Genomic DNA, 20,878 nt, shown 5'->3' with positions numbered 1-20,878 from the left:
CAAGTTCCATCAGGGGGACAAGCTTACACAACAACCAATAAGTTCATGGCGGAATCCATGATAAGAATGTGGGTTTAGCAGAACCATCACCATTTACTTCAAAGGCCCTAAAATGCGTTCATAGCCTTTGTTTGTATGGGTACCAGTCTTATCACTTTTCCTTGTATCGTGGGAATGGCAGTTGATTGACGATCAGCTGCTGCAGTATGCTGGCCAGGAGGTCCTCCATACGCTTATGGCTTCTCAATTTATGAGCAATCAGCTGTTGCATAACAGTGGCAAGAGATGGTTTGGCCATGGTGAACAGAAAGAAGTAAATGTCTGTGGCCATTCAGCACAAGAAGTCTGTAGTTTGAGGAAAGGCACTGTCTTAAAGCATCAGTCAAGCACTGAAATTCTCATGCAAGTTTTCAGCATTCAAACAATGGAACAAACATAAGTTCAATCCACAGTTGCCAGTTGTGTTCTGGCACACAACATAAAGACATGCTGGTTTTTGTAATCTCTGTATTGGTAGACTGAAGCCCATGACAGCACGAGGTACAATTACGCGGTGAAAAAATGTCAGAAGGATAACAACATCCAAGTCTTGGGGGCTTCATGAAAGGTAAGTCAACAGCATGGTGTAAATTAAAGCTGGGAGGCTAACACTGGCCTAAATATAGACAAGTGTAGACCTCACTGATGTGGGTTGTGCTAGTGTCCATGGTCATGACCATCAATCGGTTGATCAACCTTTGGCAAAAATTGCCACACAGAACAACAAGCTGTTTCATTACTGGTCTGATTTGTATCTTTTTGCCCCCTCTCTCTTCAACACCAACTTCTCAGTATTGTATGGATTTGAATTATTCATCTACATCTACATGATCTCAGCAACAAACCTAATGGTGTGTGGTGGAGGGTACTTCTTGTACTACTAACTGAGCTCTCCAACACTGTTCCGAACTGAGCTTGGGAAGAACGATTGGCATTAAGCCTCTGTATTGGCTGTAATCTCTCAAATTTTCTCATCATGGTCATTACAGGAGATGTATGTGGGGGGAGGAGTAATATGTTGTTTATACAACACACTCCCACACAACTTCAGTTTGGTTCCTGTCATCAGTATGTGAACTTGTAGTCACAGTTAAACAATGGAAAATCCAGGTTGGAATGTAACATTATTATGAAAAGGGTAGTTGCTACTCACTATATAGTGAAGATGCAGATTCACAGATAAGCTCAACAAGGCCTTTGTCAAAAATATGTGACACACACACACACACACACACACACACACACACACACACACACACACACACACGACCACAGTCTCTGGCAGCTGAAGCCAGACTATTTTGTGACAGTCTTTTTGTTGTGGCTGTGTGTAACTCAGCTTCCACTCGATAAGGATAAGGTGAGTAGCAACTATCCTTTTCCTAATATTATTCTAGTCACAATTACTTCTCCAAGATCTCTTTTGTCCTGCTCTGACTTTCAGAATTCTTGAGTGTCTGGCAGATTTGTGTCTTCATTATTCCATGAGATTTCAGTAAAGACTTGGTGCCATCTTCAGGTGGTCCTGATGACTTCTGCTCCCCTCTTTTCAATGTCCTGTATATTTTGGCCAGTATCACCTGCACCACTCCACTCCTGTTGCTACCTGTGCAGCTGTCATGGTGGATGGTGACGGTGGCAGCATTGGTGCTGCCTGACTACGAACTCTGCTCTTCAGCATCTGTGCTATCACTGTCAGGTGTTAATATCACTGTACAGGAATGCTTTTCCTTTCCTAAATTCAGTGCAGGGTTCCATACCTGAATCAATTGTAGGCTGCTATCTTTATTTATTAGACCATCTTGGACAATTATTTCAGTGACATCTAGAATCCTGCAGTCCAAAAAGGGAACCCCCTGCGGGTTCGGGGGTTAGACTAGGCCCGCGGTATTCCTGCCTGTCGTAAGAGGCGACTAAAAGGAGTCTCAACCGTTTCGGCCTTATGTGATGGTCCCCTCTCGGGTTTGACCTCCATCTATCTAAATTATTCCGAAGAGCGAGCCAATTGGGGAAGGGCACCTTACATGGTGCACTGTATCCTTCGTGCAATTAGACCTATAGCCGTCTTTCTCGTCGTTGCAATGGTGTCCCGCTCGTTTTCGATCTCTTGGGCGATTACCACCCTGCACTCTGCAGTGTTTCTTTTAACTGTGACGACGACCTTGGCCATTTTTGCACCTAAGATCCAGCACGGTAGCCAGTCCGTTGTGGTGGGGTCGCCATGTACCCTCTTGGTTGTAGCCCCCTGACAACACAGGGATCGCTCTACTGATGCCTGCGCCGTTCACTCCCCACGTATGCCAAGGAGTAGATGCCCGTCTCCCTGGGGCATCAGGACTCCCGGCAATGGCCATCCTGCCAGGTGGCCTTTGCTGTGGCTGGGTGGCGCCCGTGGGGCGGGCCCTTGGTCGGAGTAGGTGGCATCAGGGCGGATGACCCGCAATGAAGCGTGGTACATCATCTCTCGCTGGTGGGCCTCCACCAGCAGTCTCTAAGCGATCGAGGTCTAACCTCAACGTGAAGAAATTGGATCAGAGATCGTTTCCCTCCCTAGCTACTCCATGGGAGGAACGACTTGCTAAAGAAGGCAGTGGAGAATATTCACCCCGGTACCTCGTGTGTACGCGGGTTGATGGAGAATCTTTCCTGTCGACCAAGCCCCAGTTTTTTGTGGAGCATTTAGAGGACAAGTTCGGGGAGGTGGAGGGCCTGTCCAAGATGCGCTCGGGTTCTGTGCTCATCAAAACGGCATCCTCTGCCCAGTCACGGAGGTTGCTCAATTGTGACAAGTTGGGGGATGTTTCAGTTACCATCACGCCGCATAAGAGTCTCAACATGGTCCAGGGTATTATATTCCACAGGGATCTTCTTCTGCAGTCCGACGATGAATTACGCGCCAACCTCGAACGACGAGGTGTTCACTTCGTCCGGCGCGTCCATCGGGGTCCGAGGGATAATCAGGTAGCCACCGGTGCCTTCATCTTGGCCTTTGAGGGTGATGTCTTACCCGAAAAGGTTAAGGTGATGGTTTACCGTTGTGATGTGAAACCATATCTCCCTCCTCCGATGCGGTGTTTTAAATGCTGGAAGTTCGGGCACATGTCATCTCGCTGTACTTCCAGCATCACGTGTCGGGATTGCGGACGTCCTTCGCATCCTGATACTCCATGTGCTCCGCCTCCCATTTGTGTTAACTGTGGAGAACACCATTCCCCCTGCTCACCGGACTGTCGGATCTTCCAGAAGGAAAGGAAGATAATGGAATATAAGACCCTGGACCGCCTGACCTACACTGAGGCCAGGCGGAAATATGAGCGGCTACATCCCGTGCCCATGATATCCACCTATGCCGCTGCTGCACAAGCAGTCCGATCCTCTCACGTGTCGTCACGTACTGCTGCCTCTCAGCCATGTCTCACTGCACCGGCCCCCTTGGTTGTTGGGGGCACTTCGCCCACTGTTGCTCCACCTACTCCAGGAGCAACACCACCCCAACCATCGGGGACATCCGTCCCCCCTTCCCAGCCGGAGAAGCGTAGGGCTTCTTCGGCCACTCCAGCCAGGAAGGGGTCCCTTGGGGCCCTCCCTTCCCAGGCTTTGCCCAGTGTCAAGGCGGATACCCGCAAAGTTTTGACACAACAACCGGTCGCTGGTCATAGGGCTTCACGGTCGTCGTCCGTCCCTGAGACTGACCCAGTGGGGCCCTCCCAGCCAGACCCTCCCAAGGTACAGCGTGCGAAGCCGTTGAAGAAAAAGGCTCCCAAGCAACCTGACATTGCGGTGGCACCTGTCCCACCGCCACCCTCAAACTCTGCGTCTGAGGACGAGGTGGAGATCCTGGCGTCCGCTGAGGACCTCGATCTCGCCAGTCCCTCCGACGCCATGGAAAGCACTGGCACAGGTGCTCACTTGGAGGCAGCGGGTGACCCAGTGGCGTAATCTGCCTTCCCTGTCCCGTCACGCCTTTCCCAGCAATGGCCAGTACCATCCTCCAGTGGAACTGCAGCGGTTTCTTCCACCATTTAGCTGAGCTCCGCCAACTTATCTGCCGTCATCCTTTCCTTTGCATTGCTCTGCAGGAAACTTGGTTTCCAGCAATGCGAACCCCCGCCCTCCGTGGCTATCGGGGTTATTTTAAGAACCGGGCAACTTACGAAAGGGTGTCTGGTGGCGTCTGCATATATGTCCTGAACTCTCTTCACAGCGAGTTTGTACCTCTACAAACAGCTTTAGAGGCTGTCGCTGTTCGGGTGTGGACGCCACAGGCTATCGCCGTCTGCAGTATTTACCTTCCACCTGATGGTACTGTCGCGCAGCATGTCCTGGCTGCTCTGATAGCACAACTGCCGCCACCTTTTTTGCTGCTGGGCGATTTCAATGCCCACAACCCTCTATGGGGTGGGACTGTCTCCGATGATCGTGGTCGGGCCGTGGAGCATGTGTTGGCTCAGCTCGACCTTAGCCTCTTAAACACCGGTGCTCCCACGCATTTCAGTGTGGCCCATGGCTCGTTCTCGGCCATCGATCTCTCTATTTGCAGCCCTGGACTTGTCCCATCCCTCCACTGGAGAGTGCATCCTGACCTGTGTGGTAGTGACCATTTTCCCATCTATTTGTCACTGCCACAGTGTCATTCTTCTGGGCGCTTGCCCCGCTGGGCTTTCCACAGGGCTGACTGGCCAGCTTTTACTTCCGCTGTAACCATTGCGTCTCCCCCACAGGGTGACATTGACGAGGTGGTCCGTGTTTTAACCACGTCCATCGTTTCAGCGGCCGAGGCTACCATCCCCCGTTCCTCTGGCCTCCCTCGGCGGAAGGCTGTCCCCTGGTGGTCGCCGGAGATTGCTGAGGCTATTCGCGACCGTAGGCGGGCTCTCCAGCGTCATAGGCGGCACCCGTCTCTGGAGACCCTCATCGCCTTTAAGAGGCTCCGTGCCTTCGCCCGTCGACTTATTGCACGGCGTAAGCAGGAGTGCTGGGAGAGGTACGTCTCCTCCCTGGGCTCCCGTGTCTCGTCCTCGCACGTGTGGTCCCGTATCCGGCGGATTTATGGCTCCCAGACCCCTGTGGGGGTCCCTGGGCTCTCCTTGGACGGCGCTGTCTGCACGGACGCTGCCGCCATTGCTGAACGGCTAGCCACGCACTTTGCTCAGAGCTCTGCGACTGCATCCTATCCCCCCGCCTTTCGCTCTCTAAAGGAGCGAGCCGAGCGGACGCCGTTCTCATTCCACACGCGTCATTATGAAACATACAATGCTCCTTTCAGCGAGAGGGAACTCCTCGCTGCCCTCGCCGATTGCCCTGATACAGCACCAGGACCGGACTGCATCCATGCGCAGATGCTGAAGCATCTCTCCAGGGACTGCCAGACACACATCCTCGCCATCTTTAACCGCATTTGGAACGAGGGCGTGTTCCCGTCGCAATGGCGAGAGGGTCTTATTGTCCCCATCGTGAAGCCCGGTGCGGACCCACTGGCGGTGGACAGCTATCGTCCCATTACCCTCACCAACGTTTTGTGCAAATTGCTCGAACGTATGGTGGGGCGGCGTTTGTGTTGGGTCCTTGAGTCGCGCGGTCTCCTCGCTCCATCCCAGGGTGGCTTCCGTCGGGGCCGGTCTGCAGTGGACAATTTGGTGCGGCTGGAATCTGCTGTCCGTACGGCTTTTGCCCGACGTCAGCACCTTGTTGCTGTATTTTTCGATCTGCGGAAGGCGTATGACACCACATGGAGGCATCACATCCTCGCCACGTTGCATGGGTGGGGTCTTCGTGGTCGGCTCCCGGCTTTTCTTCAAAGCTTTTTATTGCGCCGCTCTTTCCGGGTGCAAGTCGGTGCCACCTCTAGTTCTTCTTATATACAGGAAAATGGGGTCCCGCAGGGCTCGGTGTTGAGCGTCTCGTTATTTCTAGTGGCCATTAATGGTCTGGCTGCAGCAGTGGGGTCGTCGGTGTCTCCTTCTTTGTATGCCGACGACTTCTGCATCTCATTTAGCTCCACGACTACGGGAGTCGCCGAACGCAGGTTGCAAGTCGCCGTTCGCAAGGCAGCATCATGGGCTCTGGCTCATGGTTTTCAGTTCTCTGCTGCCAAGACTCGGGTTATGCACTTCTGCAGGCGTCGGACGGTCCACCCTCATCCTGAACTTTACCTCGACGGCCACCTGCTTGACGTGGTGGACACTTGCCGCTTCTTGGGACTCGTGTTTGATGCCCGGCTCACATGGGTTCCTCATGTTACTCAGCTGAAGCAAAAATGCTGGCGGCACCTCAACGCCCTCCGCTGCCTTAGCCACACGTCTTGGGGTGCAGATCGCTGCACGCTACTGCAATTGTACAGAGCCCTTGTGCAGTCCCGGCTTGATTATGGGAGCCTGGCCTATGGGTCTGCGTCACCCTCAGTGTTGAAGTTGTTAGACCCCATACACCACTGTGGGGTCCGGCTTGCAACTGGCGCTTTTCGTACGAGCCCCGTGGATAGTTTACTGGTGGAGGCCGGGGTTCCCCCGCTGCGGTTTCGCCGCCATCGACTGCTCGCCGACTATGCTGTCCACGTGCATTGCTCGCCAGGCCATCCCAATCGTCGCCTGCTTTTCCCTGCCATGGTCCTCCATCTGCCCGAACGGCGACCTAGGTCTGGGCTTTCCGTCGCTGTCCGAGTTCAGTCCCTGCTGTCGGACTTGGGTTCATTCCCTCTTCCGCCTCCCTTCCGGGTCCATGCACCTACGCCTCCCTGGTGTTTGTCCCGGCCGTCCGTCCGTCTGGACTTGGCACAGGGACCCAAGGACTCGGTTCCGCCTGTGGCCCTCCGTCGCCTATTTCTTGCTCTCCTCGCCTCATTTTCGGACTGTGAGACTGTCTACACTGATGGTTCCCTGGTTGATGGTCGCACTGCCTACGCCTTTGCTCACTCTGACCATCTTGAGCAACGCTCCTTGCCGGCTGGCTGCAGTATTTTTACTGCAGAGCTGGTGGCCATCTTGCGCGCTCTTGAGCACATGCGTTTCTGCTCAGGTAGGTCCGTTGTCATCTGCAGTGACTCCCTGAGCAGCCTTCAGGCCATCGACCGCTGCTATCCCTCCTCTCCTCTGGTGTCCTCCATTCAGGAGGCTGTTTCCGCCATTGCCCGTTCTGGTGGTTCAGTGGTCCTGGTTTGGACGCCCGGTCATGTTGGCATCCCAGGGAACGAACGTGTAGACAGGCTGGCCAAAGGGGCGATAGACGCCCCAGCTTTGGATATCGGCCTTACGGCTCGCGACCAGCAGCTGGTGTTGCGCCGTAAGGTACTTGGGATGTGGGCTGCTGAGTGGCGTGGCATGACAGCCCCGAATAAACTACGGGCTGTCAAGGGGACGACCGATGTGTGGCGTTCCTCCCTGCGGGCTTCTCGCAGGGACTCGGTAGTCCTATGTCGGCTGCGCATCGGCCATACCTACCTGACGCACGGCCATCTGTTGCGTCAGGCGGATCCCCCCTTGTGTCGGTGTGGGTCCCGGCTGACGGTCGGCCACATTTTGCTGGAGTGTCCTCGACTGCGCACACTCCGGCAATCTTTTCATCTCCCGGGCGCTTTGGCTTTGGTTTTATCCGACGATGCCTCCATGGCTGATACCGTTTTAAATTTTCTCCGTGGTAGTCCGTTTTATGGTTCGATTTAGGGAGGTCCTGCGCCTTTCCCTTTCTGTGTCTCTTGTCCTTGTGTCTGTTGCTGTTCTGGTGTGCCGTGAGCTGGTTGACTCTTTCCCATTTTTGATCTCGTGGTCAGTCAACCAGTCTCCGGCCATCTTCCTTTCTTCTGTTTCTTTCTGTCTGGTGTTCCTCTGTCCTGTTCTTGTCTGTAGTGTTTGTTGCTGGATTTGTGTGCTTTTAGCGCCTGGGGGGACGTCTCCTCCCCCTTTGGTTTTTATCTGCTTCGTCGATTTCCGGCTCGCCTGATTTTGGAATGGGGGACTGATGACCTTCGCTGTTTAGTCCCCCTTAAACATCCAACAACCACCACCACCAAAAAGGGAAAAGATTGCCTAATTATTTTGGTGTTGTTGTAGTCCTTAATATGGCTAGTTTTACTATGGTCAACCACGGCTTATTTCGTGTCCTGTCATTATTCAGTGTGGTTTCTACGTTCACGGCACCCCTATGCTGCATTACATTTTTTTCTTCTTTATAGAGAAAGCCAACACAAGTCAGTCTGTGGTAATTCTGAAAAGTCTACTTCATTGGCTGTTTCAAATGAACAGTTCATTTGGCAAAGTGAATACTGGATGTTCAGGATTTATTTATCTCCAGCCAGCTTGGGTGGATGTAACACGGCCCACAGCTAGAAGTGGATGTACAAGCAGCATTTGAGATGGTGGCAGCCAGTCCAGCCTCATCAGTAGATCACTGTTTAAAACTGAAGTTGTTGCAAATCACCCACTGGCAGTTAATGCCATAAAGTCCTCATTCACTGTCACACTCACATCAGCTGGTTTACCTGACAATGAGGACATGGAACAACACTCAGTACCTGAAGAGTGTAAAAGGTAACACATTTGTAATTTGCAGCTGGTTGAACCTGCAGAAGAATATGATGATCTCCCCACTGTTCTTCTAATTGAAGTGGATGATCACTGGAAAATTCTTGAAAACACTATGCCAATACACATCTCCCCAGCACTAGCTTTGCTGCCTTCAAAATTTGTCTGGATCCTTCGTAGAAACAATCCGAGGGTTTCTGTAAATCATGCTGTCATTAACCTAATCATTCTGCCGTTCAATTAATCATTTGACAACACAGTGTGAAGCTTGTCTGATTTATACGCAATAGAAATATGTGACAGTCAGGACTGACAAATGATTTTGAAGAGTTCAGTACTTCTTGAGAATTTTCATTATTCCTGTTCTATCAAGTATCAGAGCTGTTCTTCCAAGTAATATCTGTAATGCTGAAAAATGTCTTATCACTTTGCAGAGGCAGTGCTGCCTGTGAGAAACAGATGTCAAATTACATTTGAAATGTACATGTTGAACTGCAACCCCCCTCCACCCCTATCTAAAATTCAGTCAATTTTTGTTTACCCCATTGAATAGTGGTGAGAAAGTGACACGGAAGCACCAAGTAATGAGTCCCATTCAATGCATCTTTGCATGAGAATGGCTCTTCCTCACTTAATAATGTCTCTTATTACCCCGCTGTATTAATTATCCAGCATCGCCATAATGTTTTTGATGAAAGTATGTTTGAAACTAAGACTCGACCATAGGCCTCTACATCTTCCCCTAGTGCCTACAGAGCTTCAGTGACATCTTCCAGATAATCAAAATGCATCTCGATAATTCGTTTTCTTTCACTGTAACATGCACACAAAATGTCTTTGGTTTGTTCTTAAGTAGCTGCAGCTAGTGATGCATAGTACCAAATTCTTTGTTTCCCCCTCCAGGTACCCTAAAAAATGAAAAATACATGTTTGTTGATAAATAACATGTTCAGGTCTGCATTGATAGAGGGTTTGAACTGTTCCCATGCACATTGTCAATGAAAAGTGGCTCTAATTTGATCAGTGGCAGTTGAACACTTTAATTGCATGGCTGTGTAGAAATCCCAGAAGGTGTCCTTTTGGCTGTGGTATCTGAAAATCTTCCACAGCCTTCAGCATTGCCTGCTTCATAACGTATTCATAGTTCTCAAATGCTAAGATGTTGACTTCATATTCTGCCTCATCAAATTAGTCTTGGATAACATTTACCTTTCACCTTCAGCAGTCTCTTTCAATATTTTTGTTAGTAGTCATAACTGTAGCACTGCTAACAGGTGAAAGCACTTGTTGAGCCTTAATGTTAAACTTCTGCACTAGAGGTCAGCTGCACACTTACATAATTTAACAATTATTCTTCTACTCTTTACTCAGATATTACTCAGACAGCTGGTATACATGCAATAAAATAATAAATTACAATTATGAATGCAAGTAACTCAAGGTTGCAATCCTTAAAGAACTTGGCTGCGAGAGTGCATTGTTTTTCACACACGGTGAATTTCTGCCATTTATCTGGTGAAAACTGATTTGCAAGTCATCCTAAAATACTGCAGACATCCCAGAGATTCAGAAAGTTCCTGTCTCTGGCACTTTCCTGGGTTTCAGCAGCAGAAAATATCTGAGCACAATTAGAAAGTTATGACTTCATTTACACAGAACTTTCAGATTATGGAAGTAGCTTAGTGCCTTTAGTTAGAAATGCCTGTCTGCCACTCAGCTCAATACCTCCTCCATGTGGCAAGTAGCAGTCAGGCCCACTTCATTCTTTTTATTCCATCCCAGATTTTCTGTTATTTGAAATACTTAGTGTGTAATTTTTGAGTGTGTCCATATAAATAAATGTAACTTAATTTACTGTGTTCGGGGTTTCCTTTTTATACTTAAATATTAATATTTATAGCTGCCCTGAATTCTCATTCCGATGCAGTTATGGTGGATGCATTGATGAATTTAAAAAATGTGATGGGCAACAGGACTGTGCAGATAATTCAGATGAACTCTTATTGGAATGTCCAAACATCCCAAAGCCAACAAATGGGACATGTCTGTAAGTATGGTGTATGTTTCTGTTCATAAACAAGATTCATATTTTTGTAAAGCTATATCCCTTCATAAGTTGATAATTGGAAAAATCTAACAAACAAATAAAAATCTATTCATATTTCAAGTTTTTGTTTCTCTACTTCAATTGCAACTGCATTACCTGTGAAGGAGTATCAAAGCAATAATGGAATGGCACACAGAGGTGTGTGACATAATGCCAAAGAAATGATAAATACACCATGGCTACAGTGTGATAGCCATGGATAGAAGTGTTATGATAGCTAAACATTTGAATTTCCTGTGTTTTGCGTAATATGAATTTGTAATACATTTTGTACTTCTGTAAATTACATAATATCTTAGTTCCTTTGTACATCACCAGGAAAAGACAATTTCACTGTAACTCTGGTGAATGTATTGATGATGCTTCTCGCTGTGACGGCACTAAGGACTGCAAGGATGGATCTGATGAGACATTGATTCAGTGTTCAGCCATAAGGTAAGATCTTGGTAAAATAACAATTCCCTAGTTGTTCAGCTCCAGAACATTCTGAAACAGAATTCTGATAATATTTTGAGACCACTTAACTAGATAAATTTTCTCAGTTATATGTAAGTCACACAGTATTCTGTACGTGACCCCAGAATTCAGTTATTTCTTTCTTTTAATTTTTTGGTAGGTATTGTCACTACTGCATACACACTTCAATGTGGTCATTTTATGTAGGGGTATTTTGCATTATGGTTGTGTATGATACTGGTAAAATAGATGCAAACTATAATGTTTGATACTGCCTGTCTCAGCAAGAAATTGCATCGTTTTCTTTTCTTATTTTGAAATGGGTGAAAAAGTTATACTCAAACCCAGCAGATGGATCAGGACTGACTCCCAAGACACCAAAATGAGTTAGCAATTACTTTCATCGTGTGGCAGTTCTGCTTTTGCAGAAGCACAAATCATGGGTGAAAACTGCCTACATTGGAAAAGGGAGGCAGTGCTCTTTGCCCCATGCCTTTTCTCACCTCCTGTGCCCTCCAACTTCTCACTTGTTTACACTCGTGGACAACTGTCATGTTAAAGTGCCCACACTAAACCACGGTAATTGTCGTCATTGGTGGTGGTGGTGGTGGTGGTGAAATTAATTTCTGCTTCTTGATGTGCACTTTTGCTATGTGTATTTGTAATGTTTCAACATTCTTTCACCTTGTCTCCTACATTAACAAGTAATCATCGCAAAAACATTTCTTCTACATTTAAAAAAAATTAAAAATCTTAATTGAAATTAACATTGTAAAACCTTTTTGTATTATATAAGGGGGAGTCAAAAGAAAATTACAGATGGAAAAAAAGTAAGTAAACTGTCTATTATTTCAAAAGCAATCACCAGTACTGTTAAAACATTTATCCCACTGTGAGACAAGATGGTTAATGCCTTTGTGAAATAAGGTTTGCAGTTTCCTACAGAACCATGTTATGAGACTGTACATATGTAATCTTGGAATATTGTACATGGTGATGCAACACTAATTAGTTGTGATCACGATACATCATTTACTCCTGCTGTGTTTTATAGCATTGGCAATGCGTATTTTATTGGTATGAGACTATTGATTACTATCCATGTCTGGAGACCTTGTGATGAAGCAAGCTGGAATATTTTTACTTCCCCTCTTGTTTTGCCAGCTGCCTCCTTAAAATTCATTTTTTTTATTTCTAACTAATTACCATTAACATATATGAATATAATTTGCATTTTCATAAAAGAGAAAGGTTGGCCCTCAGTTTTATAGAATATAGCACCAGATCTAATTTTGTGCTTATTTTTGTGTATGTCATCTATTTTCTAATTTATTTTGGCTATTCCTAGTTAGCATCTTCTGTTATAAGGTGAAGTCAGTAATTGTTTCATAACTTAAATTCTACATTTGACTTATAAACAAATATAAATTCTGAACTAATTATAAACACTTGGAGGAACAACTAATAGTATTCATGAAGGATCTACTTGGCTCTATTCAAAAAGATGTTAGCAAAGCCACCCCTTAATTAATTCCAAAGTAATTAACATTTTTGTAGAAAGTATTGTTTGTGTAATGATATCTGTTAACTTCATCATTTAAACAAATAACTTGGCTTAACTCTTGTAGTAGAAGAAACTGTTAAAAAGATGCAATATTTTTATGTATTCAGTTAATTTAATAAATTAAGTTTTAATTGTAATTTCTGTAAATTAAACATAGAACAATGTATAGTTTCAGTACCTATTATTGTGAGGATATATAAGGACCCGATTTTTAGTCCAAAGACAGTCATTCCACGGCCGAGTTTCAGACGAGGAACCTGTATTGGTTAGAACAACAACAATGCATCAAATTAACTGTGAAATAAGTGAAACACTATTAGGCCGTGTGTTAAAACAATGACAGTGTCTATTCAATATGTACTGTATCATTCTACAATAACTGTGAACTGTGTGGTTAGGCTTTTACTGCTCGTAGATGTTCAACAGTAAACTATTGTACCAGTATGCAGATGTTTGCCTGAAAACTATTAATGAGGCTCATTGAAAGTTAACCAATAGTGCACTGGCCATATAATTGTGTAATATTGGGGGCTTGTGAACAGTGAAAGTAAAGAACTGTCAAACACAACTGTGCACCTGTCAGCTACATCATTTACAGTAGTCAGTACAGCACTTCCACCCCCTATTTTTTTCAGCCAGTATCACATCGCAGTACGTCGACACCGAGGACAATCAACAAAGAAATAAAGCAGGCAACATCACAACCTACAATTTTTTTGCCATGTCATTTACTACCATTTATTCTGAAAACCTTTCAAAAAAGTATCAAAACCTATGAAAATGTAATTATATCTTGATATATTAAATGTATAATTATTATCCATAATGGGAAATCCATCTGAGTTGTGCTCTTTGAACTGACAATGTAAATGTATATTCATATCATGCTTACACTTCAGCTAGTAGTAGTAGTAGTAGTAGTAGTAGTAGTAGTAATACTAGTACTAGTAGCGGTTGTGTTTGTTGTGGTTGTAAACAGTGGTGGAGTGAAGCCATAATGTAACATCATCTTTGATGTATCATTGTGGGATGTATTGTCAGTGTAAATGAAGTGTCTTGTGGTTTTTTTAAAAAGTGAAGAATACACAGATGAATAACTTAAACTGGTGTTTAATTTTAGAGAAGTTGTATTTAATACATGTTTACATAATTTTCAGAGCACAGATAATATGCGTTATTGACAACACTGCTAAAGGAAGGAGCTGCACTGCAACACAGACTGCAAGAAGAAGATTAACATTAAACACTTAAGATACCTAGGAAACCTATCAGAAAGCCCATATCCCAATTAATTTTCAGGACAATGCGCAAAATACACAACAGAAATGGTAGCATCGAACAAAAAGCTGAATATTGTTTTAACTATTCAGTGTTCACAAAAATAATTCCAGATTCCTTGCCCTGCAATCAACTTTAATCAATTCTATATCTGGAAATTTCCAACAGAATTGTATCTGAACTTTTTTCATCAGCTATTTAACCATGTTTCAATTACAGATGGGATGGGAAAATGGTAGAACCTGTTTGTCTGAAGCAAATCAGTGGCCACAAATGTATACGGTGTACTCAAAACAGTGCCTATATGTTGTCTATGTTATTCAGAGTACACTGCAGAACTTTCACTGGGAAATCCTTACACATAATCCACACAGTGCTGATTTCTCCCAATGTGATGTCTTTCGTCAGTGCTCCAAAAGAATGCGAGGGCTATCCACAAAGTACATTACGTTTTGGAATTAAAAATAAATAAAGTATTGGAATTTTCTTTATCATATACAGATGAAAGCCACACTTAAATACTACTTTTCTACATAGTTGCCATTTAAATTAAGGCACTTATCGTAGCGATGGATGAGGTTGGAAACTCCTTCGTTGTAAAATTCGGCCGCCTGCGCCTTCAACCACGTGGTTACCTCTTCTTGAAGCTGTGCATTGTCATCAAAACGCTGCATAGCCAATCAGTTCTTTATTACTGGGAATAAGTGGAAGTCGCTTGGTGCCAGGTCAGGACTGTACGGCGGATGAGGAAACAACTCCCACTTAAAAGATTCGAGAACTTCACGAGTGGCATTTGCCGTGTGGGCCCGGATGTTGTCGTGAATCAGCAAGATCTTTGAGCCCAACTTTCCCCTGCGCTTGTTTTGTATTGCTCTTCTGAGGTTGTGCAGAGTTTGGCAATACCTTTGAGAGTTTATTGTAGTGCCTCTGTCCAGGAAATCCACAAAAATCACACTTTTTCTGTTCCAAAAGAGGTAACCACGTGGTTGAAGGCACAGGCAGCCGAATTTTACGACAAAGGAATTTCCAAGCTCGTCCATCACTACAGTAAGTGCCTTAATTTAAATGGCAACTATGTAGAAAAGTAGTATTTAAGTGTGGCTTTCATCTGTATATAATTAAAAAAAATTCCAATACTTTATTTATTTTTAATTCCAAAATGTAATGTACTTTGTGGATAGCCCTCGTATGGACGTTAGTGGCCATTGATTCTCTTTGGACAAACAGGGTGACACCTGCATACAATCATGGTTCTGTAAGCAGCCACAGACATATTCCCATGAAGGCTCCGACTGTCATGTCTCACAGTGGAATTAATGTACTAACAGTTACGGTGATAACTTGTCAAGTAATATACAGTTCACTTACTATTTTTCCATCTGTCTGATTTTCATTTTACTGCCTCTCTTAATATGATTACAGCTACCAAATGCCCTACTATGGTCAGTACAGTTATTATATCCACAAGTAGCCAGATGTAAGCACATATCAGAACCCAGGGCGAAGCCACAAGGTGGAAGTGCCATCTATGGAAGACAACATGACACCAAGTCAAGCTAAATATGGCTGACTGACAGTGGACAAGACAGAGACTGTGACAAGCCCAAAGCAATCTATGCAGCAAGATATAAAACAGAAATATTTGTCACAGTGATGTAAACAGGCCAAGAGCAAAGAGAAAGAGAATCAAAATCATGATCAGAGAGAACCACCAAATGCCAGGGGAGGTTGTTATCAAATAGTTTATAGTACTGTGATGATAGTAGCTGAGAATGAGACATGAGTACAGAACTGACTGACAGTTCACTGGGCAGCCCTGTTTATTTCAACCATCAGTAACGCTGCTGGCCATCTTATTCATGTGGCGAGACAGGTGGCATGCTCATTATGCAAGTCTAGTGCTGGGGTGACGCTGTGCCCTTCAATTGCCATCTAGGCACATTTCCTCTGGCAGGCATTCAACTTCCAAGAGCCTGATACCAAATTCCCCCACCCTCCTTCCACATCCTTTTTATGACCCTCCAGGACAAGGCCTGTGTTGTCATTTGGAGAAAAGTAGGTTTTATCAGCTGGGAGTGGAGTATGTGGGACACTTACTCACCAAAGATAAGGCCCTCTGATCAGAAGAGCTGACGCAGCATATTCTGGCGTGCATTAATTACTTGGATGATCATTTTGTTATGGAACTTTCCTGCTGTGAGCATTTGCATTTTTATATAATGGGTTGAGGGGTTGCACAATGTGGGCCATGTGGGTAATAACTTGGAATAATAGTAGATGTTGCCAAATTAACATCTGCAGTTCAGGTCAGTTTGTCAAGCAGGATAGGGACTCTACTGTAATGACTTTCTCATCAGGGGACCTGATATCATCTTTGGTAAGTGTCCCAAATATTCCACTTCCGGCTGATAAAACCTACACTTCTCCAAATGATAACACAAGCCTGCAGGGTCATAAAAACTGTGTTGAGGTTTTGCAAATGCTCTTGGCAGGAGGTGCCCATAAAAATACAAGTAATTAATGTAAGCCAGAATGTTCTGCATCAGCTGTTCCAGAAAACTTTGGAAAATTGTGGAGAAGCGGCAATGCCAAATGGGAGCACATATAGTTATATAATCCAGAAGGCATTGAAGACATTGCTTGCAAGTGCTACTCTCAAATGAAGTTGCTTGCAAGTGCTACTCTCAAATGAAGTTGCTTGCAAGTGCTACTCTCAAATGAAGTTGCTTGCAAGTGCTACTCTCAAATGAAGTTGCTTGCAAGTGCTACTCTCAAATGAAGTTGCTTGCAAGTGCTACTCTCAAATGAAGTTGCTTGCAAGTGCTACTCTCAAATGAAGTTGCTTGCAAGTGCTACTCTCAAATGAAGTTGCTTGCAAGTGCTACTCTCAAATGAAGTTGCTTGCAAGTGCTACTCTCAAATGAAGTTGCTTGCAAGTGCTACTCTCAAATGAAGTTGCTTGCAAGTGCTACTCTCAAATGAAGTTGCTTGCAAGTGCTACTCTCAAATGAAGTTGCTTGCAAGTGCTACTCTCAAATGAAGTTGCTTGCAAGTGCTACTCTCAAATGAAGTTGCTTGCAAGTGCTACTCTCAAATGAAGTTGCTTGCAAGTGCTACTCTCAAATGAAGTTGCTTGCAAGTGCTACTCTCAAATGAAGTTGCTTGCAAGTGCTACTCTCAAATGAAGTTGCTTGCAAGTGCTACTCTCAAATGAAGTTGCTTGCAAGTGCTACTCTCAAATGAAGTTGCTTGCAAGTGCTACTCTCAAATGAAGTTGCTTGCAAGTGCTACTCTCAAATGAAGTTGCTTGCAAGTGCTACTCTCAAATGAAGTTGCTTGCAAGTGCTACTCTCAAATGAAGTTGCTTGCAAGTGCTACTCTCAAATGAAGTTGCTTGCAAGTGCTACTCTCAAATGAAGAGGTTGGCATGGGAGAGAGATTTGTGGCAGTCCACAATAAACCATTGAGAATGCTGATGACTCACAAGGCATAGTAATGACAACAGTGTTCTGTGATACCCCATCTAAGGGTAACTGGAGGTCAGCCTTGGTGAGGTTTATTCTGTAGTAGTATTCACCTCCAGCAAGTCCAGTGAAGAGTTCTTCTGCCTATAAGTCAGCACTGATTGTAGCCTCGAAATATCCACACACTCAGAGGGAACCATTGGGCTTTCTGATGATGACTAGTGAAGTGGGCAGTGCATCAGTCTGGAGATGATCTAGGTCCTGCTTCACAGTCACACATATGGTCTGCCACAGTCAAGTCTAGGCATGGCATCCAGGCGAAGGATGATGTGCCCCTGAAAGTCTAAGGCACACACAAATTCTGGCTGAAATATAGATGCAAATGCAGGGCAGAGAACCTCCAGTTCCTGGAAAGGAATTGCAGTTGATATAACATTGACTTTATCAGAAATCAGAAACCTAAATGACATAAACATGTCATGGCCAAATATGTTGGTTGCAGATTGATAGTTGAAGACAAATAGTGTAATGAGCACTGTAATGCTTTTGTAGATGGCACAGATCAAGAAATGCTCATGAAGATAGAACTGTTTCCATACACCACCAAATGCTGCAAGAATGGGGACAACTTGAGCAAGCTCAGTTACACATGCATCATCTGATTCATCAAGGAAAATGGGGTTTGGGATGAGAGCTGATTGTGTGGCTTAGACACACTGAGCAGAAATGTCTCTCTTTGTCAGAGTGTTTGCAGAACCCACAGCAATCCAGACAGTCTCCTCAAGAGTGAGCAGAAAAACTCTCAAAGCACAAAGGGAGCAGTCCCCATGATAATCGACAATGGGCAACCAGAGGCTTGGATGCTGTAGACATGTCCAACAGTGATGAGGCAATGTTGCCGCAACTTGGAGGTTGTCTTAAGCCTGCAAACTGAGGGTGGAATACATAGTGGCATGTTAACTGCTACAGCTTGAGGCCATGCCACGAGTCATCCATTATCAGCCTGTGCAGTTTTGAACATGTGTCCAATGCACAAGATATCCTCCAGCAACGGGCTATCCAGTTTGTGTACCTGTGTGCACCATCCCGATTGGGTGCCAACTGAACCGTGACATCAGAAAGTGAAGAATCTGAATACAAACACATGCAGCCTTGATTGGTGCAAGTGAAATTAGTTTAGTGGCTAAGACCTTGAAAGTATGTGACCCAGAAGCAGTATGGCAGCTTAGATTATTTATGGTATTGGCGAGACGCAAGCCTGGAGGCAGCCACATCATATATCTGACTATATTAGTGAGTCAGCGGGATGCATCTCCCCTGAAAGGGGAGAGTGATGGGGTCAGAGAGAGCTGCCAATTTTTGGAGTGGAAGAAATGTGTTTGGTGATACGCATGACAGAAATAACAATTGCTATAAGAAATCATATGCGACTTGAAGCACCATGAAATGTTGCTTCACTTAATGCAAGTATGTGACCCCATCCTTAGTAGCATGACTGGAAGATGGAAACAATGAAGGACGTACGGGAGTGCCGACTGCAGGGGACATTGAGGCCTGGAGTGAAGTGGTCTTGCACTCTGCGTTTGTGTGAATGAAACTGAAGCAACTTTTGTAACAAGTCTATCTGACGCTGCTACAGCTGCTTCAGCAGGCAAATGAATTTAACATTCATGCTACTGATCAACTGGCTGACGGCATATGAGTTACAGACTAGGACAAGCTGAAAGCAACCTACAAAACAAGAAGGTGCAAAGTGGAAACCTTTGCCACAATGACATCAACAGGCCAAGCAAAATCTGAAATGTAATGAGAGAGAGAGAGAGAGAGAGAGAGAGAGAGAGAGAAGAACAAAGTATCAAGCGAGGTTGTTATCGAATAGTTTGTAGTGCAGCAATGATAGTAACTGACATCAGTCACAAGAAACAGAACTGACTGTCTATCTGCAGGGTGGCCGTATTTATACCAGCCATGAGGAAACCAACTGGCAAGCATATTCACTTGGTGATAAACAGGTGGTATGTTTGCTATGAGACTGCAGCAATACTGTGGCCTTTAATACCCATCTGGGTCCATTTCCAGTGGGATTTCAACTTCTGTGGAGCCTAGTACCAGAGTAGTGATGAGCAGTTTGTCTTGAGTGCAGACAAGACTCTTAGGATTTCAGTTAGTGTAACTGTTAATTGACTATGCTTGCTGGTTCCCTTATGTGATGTCATTTCATCTACTGTTATTGGGGGCTGCTGCTGCTGCTGCTACCTTACTGTGTGTGTGTGTGTGTGTGTGTGTGTGTGTGTGTGTGTGTGTGTGTGTGTGTGTGTGTGTGTGTGTGTGTGTGTCATGCCATTAACCACATCATAATCATTATTTAAGACTGATTATGCCTTTCAGTGTTCAGTTGGAGCATAGCCCCCCTTATATAGTTCCTCCATGATCCCCTATTCAGTGCTAACATTGGTGCCTCTTCTGATGTTAAACCTATTACTTCAAAATCATTCTTAACCGAATCCAGGTACTTTCTCCTTGGTCTGCCCCGACTCCTCCTACCCTCTACTGCTGAGCCCATGAGTCTCTTGGGTAACCTTGCTTCTCCCATGCGTGTAACATGACCCCACCATCTAAGCCTGTTCGGCCTGACTGCTACATCTATAGAGTTCATTCCCAGTTTTTCTTTGATTTCTTCATTGTGGACACCCTCCTGCCATTGTTCCCATCTACTAGTACCTGCAATCATCCTAGCTACTTTCATATCTGTAACCTCAACCTTGTTGATAAGGTAACCTGAATCCACCCAGCTTTCGCTCCCATACAACAAAGTTGGTCGAAAGATGGAACGGTGCACAGATAACTTAGTCTTGGTGCTGACTTCCTTCTTGCAGAAGAGAGTAGATTGTAGCTGAGCGCTCACTGCATTAGCTTTTGTACACCTCGCTTCCAGTTCTTTCACTATGTTGCCATCCTGTGAGAATATGCATCCTAAGTACTTGAAACCGTCCACCTGTTCTAACTTTGTTCCTTCTATTTGGCACTCAATCCATTTATATTTCCTTCCCACTGACATTACTTTCATTTTGGAGATGCTAATCTTCATACCATAGTCCTTACATTTCTGATATAGCTCTGAAATATTACTTTGCAAACTTTCAATCGAATCTTCCATCACAACTAAGTCATCCGCATATGCAAGACTGTTTATTTTGTGTTCACATATCTTAATCTCACCCAGCCAGTCTATTGTTTTCAACATATGATCCATAAATAATATGAACAACATTGGAGACAGGTTGCAGCCTTGTCTTACCCCTGAAACTACTCTGAACCATGAACTCAATTTACCGTCAACTCTAACTGCTGTCTGACTATCCATGTAAAGACCTTTAATTGCCTGCAAAAGTTTGCCTCCTATTCCATAATCTCGTAGAACAGACAATAACTTCCTCCTAGGAACCCGGTCATA

The 20,878-nt window shown here is 45.0% G+C and overlaps 1 protein-coding gene across 1 annotated transcript in view; it reads left to right on the top strand.

Annotated features, from left to right (window-relative positions):
- Positions 1–20,878, top strand: part of LOC124622170 (modular serine protease-like) — a 276,996-nt gene that overhangs the window by 163,798 nt on the left and 92,320 nt on the right. The window contains exons 4-5 of the mRNA XM_047147814.1: positions 10,456–10,602; positions 10,981–11,097. Of these exons, the coding sequence (XP_047003770.1) occupies positions 10,456–10,602; positions 10,981–11,097 (264 nt within the window). The remainder of the gene's footprint in view (positions 1–10,455; positions 10,603–10,980; positions 11,098–20,878) is intronic.

This window comes from Schistocerca americana, chromosome 7 (genome assembly GCF_021461395.2).
Source record: "Schistocerca americana isolate TAMUIC-IGC-003095 chromosome 7, iqSchAmer2.1, whole genome shotgun sequence".
Taxonomy (NCBI): Eukaryota; Metazoa; Arthropoda; class Insecta; order Orthoptera; family Acrididae; genus Schistocerca; species Schistocerca americana.
The sequence above is the reverse complement of the archived record's forward strand: the minus strand, read 5'-3'. Positions and strand labels throughout refer to the sequence as shown.